The following is a 14465-nucleotide window of genomic DNA, read 5'->3' on the forward strand; positions in this document are numbered from 1 at the left end:
CAGCATTTTTTGATCACTGACCAGTTGATATTTATGTACATACATTCAATAATAAGAAGTTAATATTGTGCTATATATTAAACACTATATGGTCTGATATTGCACAATTGTGTAAACGAAAATATTACCTATAAAGCCACAGAAGAACCCTGTGCATCTCCTAACAAAACACAGTAGGTGTTTGACTTGAAGCAGCACTGCACACACCGTTCTGTGTGTGACATCAAAGTACCATAAGAGCGATTAACGGCAGGCACCTGTTTCGTTCCTGTCACGTACTCTCTGAGGTTCTTTTAAATATGTAATTATTTTGCGACCTTTAGAAAGTGTGTTCTGTATGGTATGTAGGGTTTGATACATAAATATAATTTAATTTAGCTCATTTAGAATCATTTATGATTTTATAGGGAATTTGAACAGAATCACTGTTTTGCGGCTGATCTCTGAGTCGGCAGCGATTCACTGAACGAGCCGTATAACATCAACTCTGCACTGGATATTAAAATCCAAAATATAGTGAAAACACTATTAATAAGCACAGTAACAAGATCGGCAGATTAAGACATTAACTTGTAAGCACAAAACACAAGATACTTCTCTTTAAATATAAATAGGACTTTATTTATATAAACCTAAGACATAAACTAATCTAACATGAACACAAGCAGTCACACATTCATACGTTGCAGAAAGAGAGAAAGGAGGAGTTTAGAGAATGAGAATGTGAAATCCCAAGTTTATAGCAATATGTGCTATCGCATAGACCTGAACAAACCATGAATCACTTAATTAACCCTCGCATTGAGTTTCTCAATGAGGCTAAAATTTATATTAAATGCACCAGTTCAGTTAGACCTGGAGGTACTTGCTTGCATTGCCTTTGTGTTACAGGGATTCCCTTCTGTCGTCGTTGGGGTTTCCCGAGTTGGCTGGAAGTTCAGTAGTCGTTGAAGGGATGTCTTGGGCGTTGGCTGAGGATGCGGAGTTGGTCTGGTTGAAGTTTTGAGGCGGTCACAGGCTCGAGTTGAACTCGGAGACAAGGCGTGGCGGCAAAACTTAAACTGAGAACACGAAACTCGCAACGGAAAATAAACTAAAATAAAAGAAAGAAAGAATGTAAGAATGTAACGAATGTATCGTGGTGTTAAGTAGCACACTAAAAAGCAGCGTCAAAACGTGGTGGCGAGAAGAAGAGAGGGGAGAAGGGCAAGAAGGGGCAAGAAGGGGGAATTTGATGGTGTCCTGAGTTTTTAAACTCGGCTTTTGGACACATCCCATCTGGTGTCTTGACCAATTAGATAGGCTATTATCTTAGCTAGGGGTGTTCCTTCCATCATAAATCAGCATGTTATCAGTCACATGGTCCGAATTTTACACACTCTTGCAAAGTATACATTTGGATGTGATTTCTATAACCAGAATATGATACATTTGACAAAGAATCAGTTGGAAGAAACGTTTCAAGCTAGAATTGTCAAGCTCGTACATACCAAACACGAATACCTTAAAGTCATTCAATAGTTATTAAAAAGACATACATAATATGTGCTTAAAACATGATAGTCTAATGTGTGGTTACATACATAATATAGTGTTATGCCTAGCAATGTCCTTTTAGGATGGTTTTATGTGCATATGAAAAAGAAAGTCTCTGTGTAGTTCTGTGGAGACCAAAAGACATGTTCTTTGGACAGAGGGATTTCAGTCTCAGTCTTTGTCTTGTATGTGTGGGGGAAAAGTCAATCAAAAGAAGCTTGTGGTTTCTCTCGTGGAACACACGTGATGGCCATCTCTTTGACCATTAATCTTGATTATTTACCCCAAATTTGACAATCTCCTTCCTGCGTTGGACTAATCAATAAGTGTTCTTTTGTCTTAATGTTGCAAACTGTTCTGGAAGAGGCTTGTTGGTTAGGCTTGCTCCAGAGGTGAAGCTAGGAATCTGATTTACGACGTTGTTCTGTTTTCTTGGCACCTCTCAGGAATTTCGGCTCCTCGTGTTTCAATGTTTTGATCGAATCTTAGTTTTGTCTGACTCGTTCTGATCCTACAGTATTAATTTGTCTGGTATTTGCATGTAACTTGGATTTACCACATTTAAGTCATGTGACCAACTGTACCGGCATCAGTTGCCTCATGAGATAGTAAAGTGTCCATTGAGTGCACACGTCAGAATCTCACCGGAAGTAGTAGTCTTCACTGAGCAGAACACGTTTTGTGTGTAAAAGCCTACTTACATAATCTGTTGAGTTTTAGCATAATAATTATTTTACACAGACACTTATTTTTATTTCATGAATGAAGACTGTAATGGCTCTGATTTCCAGGAACATATTCACCAAGGTCATTTCAGGTGGTGATTTGAGTATGACAGAATCAAACCAATTACCAAATGGTAATAGTGAGTCAGTTTAACCATATCAAATGGTAAATTAATGAAGTTTCCAATGTCGCAAAAGTCTGTGTTTGATTCCTTCATGCAGCATATAGGGTTACAGAACCATGGAGTTTAGTTGCCTGTTTAGAGCTCTGTGATGTAATCTTCAGCATGACTAGTCCTGTATTATAGCACTGGTTGTGTTCAGGTGTGTAGAGCAGCGTTTTTCTCATTTTGGCTGCTAACAATTGAGTTTCAGGATTCAGGATTAAACATAAGACATTAGACAGTGAACATACAGATCTGTGCTGAAATACTGGGTCTAGTTTAAAGTAAGTGTTGATCGAAAATCCATCGGTGTCAGAATTGCATGGGTTAACATGGGTTATTATTATTAGAGAAGTGAAATAATTTTAAATATAATGTCAGTATAGTTACAAATCTCTGTACATGTGATTAGAAACAGAAGACAATTTAAATTTAAAGTCAAGAGATCAGACACATCATAAGCTGCTTTTGTTACGATGGGCATAAAATGTCAAATTAAAACAAAATTAAAATGGACCCTATTTAAAGGTGTACTCGGTCATTTTGTATATGTTGCACTTTTCAGTATGGCAGTCTTGTGTTTATACTAAGCATGGCACTAGCAACGTCAAAGTCATGGGTTCAATTCGCAGAGAAAGCATGAACTGATAAAAAATTTAAACATCTGATGCACGTCACTCTGGATAAAAGTGTCTACCAAATGTGAAGGTTTTGAGCAATGATGATATAATGAATTGATGTAAAACTTTTGAATGAGGAAAAATTACAGAGTTAACCTTAGTTGAAAACAATAATTATTCATAAAAATGATTTTCACACATGCATTTAAAATGTCAATGAATCATAAAGATGTTTGAGTAAAGCTCAGTCTTTAAACCGCCACTCTCGACGCAGGCAAAACATTTAGTTGCTCTTGCACTGATGAATATCCCTCTTTGATAAATAAACCGTCCATTAGAAGGCAGGAAACGGCGTGCTGGAATATAACATTATGTGCATACATTTGAATATCAATGATTTGCCGAGGATCTGACACCATTAACGAGGGAGACTAACAGATGGCACAAGTGTTAAGTGAATGTAGGGCAAATTCTCCAATCACATGGCATAATGAAGTCAGAGAGGCTGGTGGAGGAGACTGAGGACGAGTGGATGTGTTTGAGAGAGGGAAGGAGGAATCGGGGGGAAATTGCTGCGACTCCGTCCCACTCCAGTAATGACAGGGAGGATCAGAGGAGTGTGGAGACGTACGAGAGCCGCTGATGGCTTTCACACTTCAGTATCTCAGGGCTCCTGGTGACAATCCATCCGCAATACTGTAATAATGCTGAAATAGGCCATTAAGGTGCCTCTCTCTGTGCCTCACTTCACTGATCAGACCATACGTGTGTGTGTGTGTGTGTGTGTGTGTGTGTCTGAGGTCTTTCAGCACCTCCGAACAGACTGAGATGTGACAAGTGCTAAAGTCTTGCTCGCTTCTAATTAGATCATGGCCTGCAGTGATGGCAGTAATGCAATATCTGAACCAGAGGCAAGAGAATAAAAGAGGATTTAGAAGAGGCAGCCAGATCCTTCTTTAAATGTAGAAATGTCATTTTCTTGTCACACTCTTTTCCACATTCTGTGCATGATTTTGTTTTCTGTGTCCTATACCAGTGTGATCTCATTAGTATTTGAGCATAGACATACTGGAACATAAATTATTTTTATTTATTTATTTTATGCAAATAATATGGCATTTCTCAGTAATACTATACAGGCCATTTCTAAAAATAAAAACATAAAGGTTTTTACAGTATGGATGTGCAGCTGCTGAGATGCACAATTAATTTTTTTTTTTTTTTTTTAAATGGTAAAATATTTTAGTCCTATCCTATCTTAATATTTACAGCCATCAATAACTAAGCCATTGAAACTATCTGACCAGCTGAAACTAAGTAGAGTGTTTGCCAAAACCTGTTAGCTTTCAATACTTCAGCATTAAATATAATTAAATTGTTGTCATACAAATACATGTAGATACAATTTATCAGTCCTGTCTTGATTTTAAGCAAAACTGTATAAATAATTGAAGCACTTATATCATTCATAAATGCATCTGATTTTTTGAATGAGTTGGTTGAGTGAATAATTCAATGACTCACTCATAATGACAGGCACTTGTTTCATTCCTGTATGAATCAGTGATTGTGTCTGAAACCACATATTCTCTTAGTAGGTATTTAAAAGAAAAAAGTAATTACTTTGCAACCTTTAATAAAATTGTTTAGTATAGTATAGGGGTGTAATGGTACACATATTCCTACCGAAAATGTTCGGTATGGGTTTTTCGGTTCGGTATGCAGGTGTACCGAATAAATCATTATATTTTTTCAGGAAATACAGACAATAAATGCCGTTTTGGTGCTCTTTGATGTGGCATGACAGATCGCTGTATAAATGCCTCAGTTCAAATGGCGGTGCAGAGCGCGAGTGAGCGCGGTCATTCCTTCCTCTTTACTACTAAGTTTTAACATGAAGTAAACATGAATGAACAGCTGATATAATCACTCAATCAGTTTTTCACTCGTGGAAAGATGTGATTAAAACGGCTTGTAAACAAAATGCCACCTACATTTTAATTTACCTCAGGCAAGTCCTCATTGTCCATAGCTCGTCAGTTCACCAGAGAAATGAATTCTAGAGAAGAGCATTTCACAAAATATTAGACTATATAGCTACTCATTATATTTTACTTTACCTGTTAGTGATGTCTTAATTATTTAATGTAGGCTATATTTAAATAAATATTTTATTAAGCAAATTATGACAGCCACTGTGTAGGCCAAATGATTATAGAAATTGTATAATTTAGAAGTTAATTTAAAAAAAATACTTTGAGTACAATTTACATGTTTGCATACAATTTTATTTTTTATTTTTTGTTGATTATATTATAGTTAAAAATAAATAGTAATTAAATTTAAGATTGGGCTCTGTTATTAATTGTAAACTTATGTTATTAATGTAAAAGGGCTCCCTATAGTTTAGAGCAGAGGTAGATTTTTATAGTTTTTTTATTTTTTTATTTTATGAGGTAGATTTAAAGAACATTTTAATTCTGATTTAATTTATTTAAAGAAAGAGCAATTTGTTCAGTAAAACATTGTTTAATTAGAAATACTAAACACACACACACACACACACACATATATATGTATGTGTGTGTGTGTATGTATGTTTAGTACTTTTTTCCTCCTGCTGTACCGAAACCATACCGAACCATGACATCAAAACCGAGGTACGTACTGAACCGTCATGTTTGTGTACCGTTACACCCCTAGTATGGTATGAACGTGTGTAGTAATTAAATGCAATCTGGATTATTGCATTCGTCATGATGTCATGTGACTTACTGTACCAGTGTCAGCTGCATCACTGCCATTCGTAACTTCTCTCCCGTGGCATCATGGGATAGTAAAGTGTTCATTGAATGTTCATCAAGTGTTCAATGAACACGTCAGAATCTCACCAGAAGTAATAGCTCATCCAGATACTTTTGACCTACTGTTTTACAGCGAAAAGGATTTGGCGTAGGATTAACTTTAAAACATTACTCCAATATTTTTTTCCATTTTTTTCAGTGTATGAATACTGTTATTTAACCTCTTTTCACATACTATTTTTCACCTATGATATATCAGAGTAGTATATGTATTCGCATGCAGCCACAGTCGTGAATGAATCAGTTGAATAAATGAATTAAATTACTCACTCATAAAAACAGTCAGTTGACAGCCACCTACTGGTGAAATACTGTAACTGCAGAAAGAGTCTCTGTAAAAACCCCATCACTAACACACGGGCTGACAGTCTGTCTGGTGCTCGACCAATCAGATTCCAGAACAAGAACTAACAATGTCTGTAGGGTCACGTCAGGCTTGTTTGTCAATGTGTCCACCTGAGCCTTTAACCACAACACCACAGCAGCAGGTGACAGATTCCTATCTGACACACACACACACACACACACACGCACGCACGTACGTACGTCTGGTTTGTTATCCTTGTGGGGACTTTCCATAGGCATAATGCTTTTTCTACTGTACATACCGTATATTCTATCGCCCCCAAAACCTACCCCTTACAGGAAACTTTCGGCATTTTTACATTTTCAAAAAACTTAATTCTCTGTGATTTAGTAGCTTGTTTACCCGTGACACGAGTCCCCATGAGTCTGTGTGTATTCAGTGTATTTAAGTCCCCGCCTGAATAGAAAAACAGGTACGTACACACACACACACACACACACAGGTCCTCATGCTGGACAGGACCCAGTCGAGACAGATGAGAATCACAACATACCTGTCTTTAAATAGTGTATGAAATATTCATGTGTACAATTAAGCCTAGGGCTGAGTTAGCATTTGCTTTAGGATTGACCCATGGATATATGATACTTCGGAGGAACTTTTTCAGAACTGTCTGTTGAAATTCTTCTGAAAGAGGCTGGTGTACGTGATTGGCCGAGACAGAGGCCTGTGTAACAGTTGCTGGGCGGAGCTTGGACGATTGCCTCCGTGGGTTTGCTGCCCGCTGGTAACAGCGCTCTTATAGGAGTCTCCTGTCTGCTTCTGACAAATCAACAGGAACGCAACAAAACACTCCAGCGAATGAAAGTCAGCACAGATTATCCTGCCCCCGCTTTCTGTACACACTTATACAAGGAGGAGGTGGTAATCAGCGCAATTTTATGCAGTCCTCCCACCAAAAGCATGGGAGTTTATTTTTGTCAGAACTGGCAAATTGCTTTTCATCAAAAGGCACCGTGCGCCTTAAAATATTCCCAATTAAGCCCCATTGCGGAGCGATTCGTACTGATTATACAGTGTGAAGGCCATTAAAGATTGAAAATCCTAGCAATGACTTCCATTGTGAGCCAGAATAGCTTGACGTTACCATTATAGGTGAAGAAATTGCTTCTTGAGAGCTGTGCTGTCTAGTCAGATGGGCTGCATTAGTGCTCTATGTTAAGACTATCACTATTGATGTATATACTGTTTTAAATGCTGTGTATTTGTTCTCTATGCTGAGGCCAGAATATCATAGAGATATGGGATCTTTTACATTGAGACTAAATAACAATCACTCACATTGTCTTCTGAATAATGCAAATTATTACATGTATGCAGTGTAACACATCTGGAAATGCTGCCACAGAAGCCAGAAATCATCCATCTGTTTCTTTGCCCTTGTGCTTTATAGAAAAATAACAAAACACCTCATGCTGAATATGTCTCTTTCATCATTTGCATTCTTAAAGCATGTCACCTTCAGTCTCTGATTACTGATTATTTTAATAGCACCATAGAAGCTTCAGTGGAAGTATGTTGTTTGGTGGATGTAATGAAATACAACCGTGCCGCCACATTTTTTTGTCAGGTTTTTGTACAATGTGTTTTAATGATTAGACATGGTCATTGTTGCCTTTCAAGGCTTTCATCTATTTAGAAAACTTGTCTTTGTTGGTTTTCTCAGGTTCCCTCCTTCATTTCTTCTGTTATTTATTTATTTATTTTTTTGTCATAGTGTAACCTTGTGGTTTTGCTGTGAAATGAAAAGCTGGTAAATGTCATGTCCGTGAGGTCAGTCGTGGCTGAAGGCATCCGTTTGGTTGAACTCTGGTCTTCATGTGTTGTAGGTGACAGCGTTACAGTCGTGTGTTTATGATGCCGCGGCAGCCTATGATTAAAAGTGCTCGTTATTCTGGCTATCGGCGTTAAAAAGCTGCTTTTATAAGCAAACAGCAGGATTTAATATTCCCCCCGGCTCTGTTAGGAAAGGGTGACGCTGCCAAAGCGAATGAGCCAATCAGCACATCTCTGTAATGCTTCCCAGCAGCCTTCACTTATGAACAGAGACAAACAGATGCTGGAGGTGAAGAGACGGTCTTCTTCATGAACCGCAGAGCAGACGCTCATCCTGCACGCCACACGTCTGACACAGCCTTTACGATGCTCTGAAGGAGGCTTATTGGATTAGCAGAAAGAAATCATATTCTGGCGTTTTAGCGCATGTTGAGAAAGCATTTCTGCACGTTTGTAAAGTTGCTCGTGACTTGAGAGACTAAAACTGTCGAGGAGCTGATGAGTTCAGTAGCATGTATTCTGTTTTTGTTCCTGCTACTGTATCTGCAGTATGAACTGCATTAATGCAATCAGAACAAAAGCTGATCAAACTAGACATTACATTTTTCAGAAGAGAATATGACTTTTTAAATGACTTTTCCTTCCAGTCTCTGTGGTCCTCTGGTCTATGGCTCTGGTCTCTCACACACTTTGCATAATAAGTAGAATTCATTACGATTTCAAATCAAATTATAACCATTAAAAATCAAAGTCTCAGCATCTTCCTGTAACGTCACCAATGACCTGTTAATGTTACTTATTTTGATAAGCAGCACAGCTCATTGTATTAACCCTTAATTGCATAGTTGAGGTGAGGTCATACGTTTACACACACCTTGAAGAATCCGTATGTTGATAATTTGATTTAATTTGAATTGAATCTTTTTTTTCCCCATAGAACAGATGTTCAAATATAGTCCACAAGACAAAACAATAACCAAATTTACACACACACACACACACACACACAAAGAGTTCTCAGTGTGAAAAGATGGATCTCAAAATCATAAAGTCAATGTTGAGAAGATATATAGTATAGTAACAAATATAAGTAACAAATTAAAATGTAAGTGCAGTGCAACCCCAGAGTGTAAAAGTGAAAATGTGTGATTAATCTGTGTCTGTCATACATATTTCATACGCTCTCTGTGTTGATGAGGTTATGAATGTGATTGGTTGCCTCTGGAGCTGCACATGTTTTAGTCCTCATTTGCATAAGAGCAAAATCATCTAACGCTCGTGATGCCAGGTGCGTGCGTACCAATTGCATTTGCACATTTTATTACTGTATTCTGATGTTTGGCTCGATCAGGTCTGCTGTAATTGATATGCACCGGATACATTATGTGTCACGTGATGTAAGAATGGAAGTGGAACTGCTCACACAGTGATGTGAAGCTGAATTCATGACGGCTCTCTTGCTCGGTAACATTATGTAGATGAGAGAAGGCTATCTCGGGCCTTGGGAGGTCTTTATTAAAATAATCCATAAATAGCTGATCTAGTAGCATGTAGACAGCAGGAAGTGTTAGTCTGCGGCCCGCGGGAGTTCGAGAGCTCGTCCGAGCCGCACGCCTCGACACCAGTGTGAGATCTTGACTCGTGGCTGCAGCTCTGAACAAACTGAGACAGACTAACTCCAGAAGAACTGTGGACACGTCTCCGAGACGATTCAAGAAAGCTACCTGCGAAAAAATAAATAGATTTTCTTGATCAGTTAACTTCTATGAACTAAATGAAACCAACATGTGTTGTGAGCATGCTTTGTGTTTAAAGCAGGTTTTGTCCTCGCTGCACTCGAGCAGAGTTTCTCAGGAGCGTCGCAGGAGGTTTCTTGAAGCGTCTTGAGACACAGTTCTTCTGGATTTAGCCTCAGTTTGTTCTGTTTCTTCATGTCACTCCAGACAGACTGATGATGATCAGATCACATCTCAAAAATCTCACTGGATTATTACAATTAATGGCAAAACGAATGTTTGGAAATGTAAACTGATATTTCCTCCTGACACACTCCAGCAGAAGATAGAAATAACTGACTTCAAACCTGCTGAAAATACTAGTGTTCTGATCGTTTTGGCCACCGCTGTATATAGGCCTATATATATATATATATATGTATAAACTTCAAAAAACTATAAAAGTATCCTGATGCTAAAATAACACATGGTATGTTTTATCCAATGCTCAGATTTGTGTTCTAAAAAGTTACAGCAAATTAGTGCATGTTTAAATAAAGAATGTATAATTTGCATATTTAAGCATAACATCTTGTGGGTCACACTTTAGTTTGGGGATCAATTCTCACTTATTAACTAACTACTAACTCTGACTTTCGCCCTGAATAAACTCCTAATTTGCTGCTTATTAAAAGTTAGTAAAGTAGTTGTTAAGTTGGGGTAGGACTAATAGATCTAAAATATGATCATGAAGAATAAGGCATTAATATGTGCTTTATAAGAAGTAATAAACAGCCAATATGCTTGTAATATGCATGTTAATAAGCAATTAGTTAATAGTGAGAATTGGATGTTACCAACACTTAATATAATAAATCAGCTAGGGAGGTATGTTTTTTTTTTTTTTTTACCGTATTCACCTGGGTTTTTTGAACCTCTCCTGATGCCAATATAATAGTTTATATATTTAATATGTATTGTAATATGTGAACTGTATTTAGTCGTTGTGTGTATTTAACAGTTTTTAGCTGCCTTTACATTGCACCGTGACACGCAGTCGGCAGAGAAGAAGGGTGAAGAGAAGCAGCGTTTAATTAGCAGAGGAATAAAGGCTGCTAACTAACAGCGGTTGTGTTGAAACGGAGTCGGGCTTTACGCCGTCACCCTCCCATCCGCGCTTTAATGAAGGCAGGCTTTAAAATGCTGTATTTAATTTGATTTAGCATTTTTATGAGACGAGCCCTTCTCTCAATCACATTTAACTGTTTATTGTTACATTAGCGCTCCTGCTTACAGTCGGGCTTTTGGACTACAGTTAATAAATGTGAACGATTTCCATAAAATATTCAAAGAAGCCCATTATTGCTACGCCGGCTCATCTCCGCTGCTAAACTTCAATCAGTTTTGCATTTGAAACACATTAAATGCCTGGGTAAAATGCTATCATCTGCACAGCAATATTTTTATAGCCGCTATTGGGGAAAGCGTGAACTTATATGAGGTGCATTAATTCTGCTGTTTAATTATTCAGAGTGTATTGATTTCACACGCAATCTTTGGATTTATTACTCATTAAGTATTTAAAACACTCGTGTAATTTTCTTGTTTACTAGCGAGTACAATGGTATGACTGTAAATCTCGCAAAAATAATTACACAGAAGCGTCGAAAGCTAATGGTCATTTTAACAGCGACTCTGTAATTAATTCATGAGAGGTTTTAATAAGAATGTGACGTATACACCTGCTTGTTTAAGGTCTGAGACTAAATTTACTAGATCTGACATTTGAATTTGAGTCTACACTAGTCTTTAATGTTGATCATATCGATCATTGTTGATTTCATCAGTAAAACCATTGACAGTTCATCCATTAGATATATCTTGATATTATTAAATAATTATTCTTGATTTATTGTTTGGAACCACAGAGTGTGAAGCAATGAAAGCCACTGTATTTTGTATTTGTATCTGTATTTTGAATGTGAATCCTGACCCCTGGATGGCGCTGGCGTCTCATGTTTGCTGTGGTGTGTGTTTGTGCAGGTGATGGAGAGGACAGAAGAGCAGAAGATGATGGCAAATCTTCACCGGTCCAGCAGGTGAGGAGCTCGAACCTCATCATGATCTCTAATACTCTTACTAGACTGTCAGAAACCCAATCGACACGCATGTGATTCAGTTCATAACTGAGTTCCTCAGAAATCACCCACCTGTGTTAAAGTACTGAGGATATGTGTCTAAAACAATGCCGTCAGATGTTTGGATGCTGATACACTAAAAAAGTGCATATGCTTACACACACACACACACACACACACAGACACACTGGCGGTCAAAGTTTGGATTAATTTGAATAATTTATTTGATTGAAAAGACTGTATAAACAGTGAAATATTATTACAGTGTAAAACAGCTGTTTTCTATGTGAATATGTGTTAAGCTTTAATTTATTTCTGTGATGCACAGCTGTATTTTCAGCATCATTACTCCAGTCTTCAGTGTCACATGATCTTCAGAAATCACTCTAATATGCTGATTTACTGCTCAACAAACATTTCTGATTATTATCAATGCTGAAAACAGTTGTGCTGCTTAATATTTCTGTGGAAACTGATACATTTTTATTTTTCAGGATTCACAGATGAATAGAAAGTTCAGAACAACATTTATTTGAAATATAAATCTTTTGTAACAAATATCTTTACTGTCACTTTTAATCAATTTAATGCATCTGAATAGAAGCTTTTTGGTCCCACTTTATATTAGGTGGCCTTAACTACTGTGTACTTACATTTTAATAAATGATTTGGTACAATGCACTTATTGTGTACATACATGTTTTTACATTGTACTTATATTTTTAAAAATACCTATATGTAATTACATCTGTAATTAATTTCTGTAATTACATTTATAATTACACTGTTGACCCATCCCTTGCACCTGAACCCACTCTTAAACCGACCCATACCACCAAACCTGTCCCTAACCTCCCCGTATCCCCCTCAATAGCAGCAGAAGTGTTTCACAATACAATAAGTACACTGCACTTACTTTTTAATGCAAGTACATAGTAGTTAATTCCACCTAATATAAAGTGTGACCAGCTTTTTTTTTTTTTTTTGAATGGCAGTGTATCATGGTATACACAAAAATATGCAGCAGGGTCTCACACACTGATATGTGATGCTGTTTTATTAAGGAGGCAGAGGAGGCCAGTCCTGATATAGACGACTCAACCAAACCAGAAAGTGAAGCGGCCCAAAACACAGAAGAATCACCGTGTGATGAAGAAGACGAGAAGAAACCAGAGGATGAAGAGGATGAAGAGGATGGAGAGATAAAGGAAGAGGGACAAACAGCAGAACCAGAGGCACATGATGGCGGTGAAGAGAAGAAGGATGAAGAAGCTGAAGGAGGAGATGAAGAGGAGAAACCAGAGGAGGGAGCAGAAGAGGAAAACCAGGAGAACACAGAGAACGAGGGAGAGCCGGCGGAGGAGAATCCAGATCCCAGTGAGGACGCGTCCGCAAATACTGAATGAGAAAACCTGAAGGAGTACTTCAGCGAGAAATGATCACCGTGTCCTTCAAACCGTATGATTCTCTGTCTGCTGCAGAGCACAGAAGGAGAATTTTATTGTAAAATTATTCTGGCTGGTGTTTTCTGTATAACAACATGGAAAAGAGAGACCAGAACGTTCTTCAAAATATATTGTTTTTGTGAGAAGACAGAAAGTCATACAGGTTTGAGTGATCACTTCTAGGTGAACTATCCCTTTAGAAGATGATTTATTACTTTGATTGCTACTAATTTATTCATATTAATAATTTATTGTATTGAGATTCTAATACTGTGAACATATTTAATAACACAGCTAATTTAACCAGTTAGGATTTGAGAAAATATCTATTTTCCATATAGTAACATAATTATGGTAACAAAAGAGTACAAGTGCTAACATCTGCTAAGCTGATAGGTGTAATGTTTGCTAAAAATATTTATTTTAGATACTTTTTTGTCAAAGAAAGCTAAATATATAGATTTCTATTTCATCTTTCAGTGTCTTCTCTGTTGTGTATGTCATTATAGTGATATTATCATTTCAACCGACTTAATTAACATCAGTCCTGAAGGATAAGCTACGTGCAAACTAAATACAGTCGACTGCTTTCACAGATCTGTGTGGATACGTCATTCATTAGTGTGTGTGTGTGTGTGTGTGTGTGTGTGACTCTAGTCAAGGTGATCTGTGTAAAACAGGTCACTAGGACAAACATTGCACATACACAACAATAGCACCTCACAAGAAGACCAAATCTGGCTTCATTCCTCTCCTCATGTATATATTTGTAACTTTTTATCTATTTTTCCTAACAATTCTGTGAAATTAAAAAAAAAAAAATTTCAGAATTGCAATGTATAAACTGGCAATTCTAAGAAAAAAAGTCAGAATTGTGAGAAGTTTGCATTTATTTATTTATTTTTTTTTATTCTGTGGTGGGAAAACAATTTTTTTTTTTTAGAAAAAATGGCAAATCACCCTTTTAAAAACATTTCCATCAGTGTTTAACTGATTTGGAAGAGGTTTTTTTTTATTTATTTATTTATTTTTTTCCCCATGCTTGTCAAGGTGAGAAATTCCACACACACACACACACACACACACACACACAGAGCTGGTATGAATCTGGTGAT

At 37.2% G+C, this 14465-nt stretch overlaps 1 protein-coding gene across 1 annotated transcript in view; it reads left to right on the forward strand.

The window, feature by feature from the left end:
- LOC131521268 (doublecortin domain-containing protein 2-like) overlaps positions 1 to 13911 on the forward strand; it is a 39131-nt gene extending 25220 nt beyond the window's left edge. Inside the window, exons 8-9 of the mRNA XM_058745824.1 lie at positions 11811 to 11866; positions 12970 to 13911. Coding sequence (XP_058601807.1) covers positions 11811 to 11866; positions 12970 to 13311 — 398 coding nt within the window. The 3' untranslated portion in view covers positions 13312 to 13911. The remainder of the gene's footprint in view (positions 1 to 11810; positions 11867 to 12969) is intronic.
- The last annotated feature ends 554 nt before the right edge of the window (positions 13912 to 14465 follow it).

This window comes from Onychostoma macrolepis, chromosome 16 (genome assembly GCF_012432095.1).
Source record: "Onychostoma macrolepis isolate SWU-2019 chromosome 16, ASM1243209v1, whole genome shotgun sequence".
NCBI classification, from domain to species: domain Eukaryota; kingdom Metazoa; phylum Chordata; class Actinopteri; order Cypriniformes; family Cyprinidae; genus Onychostoma; species Onychostoma macrolepis.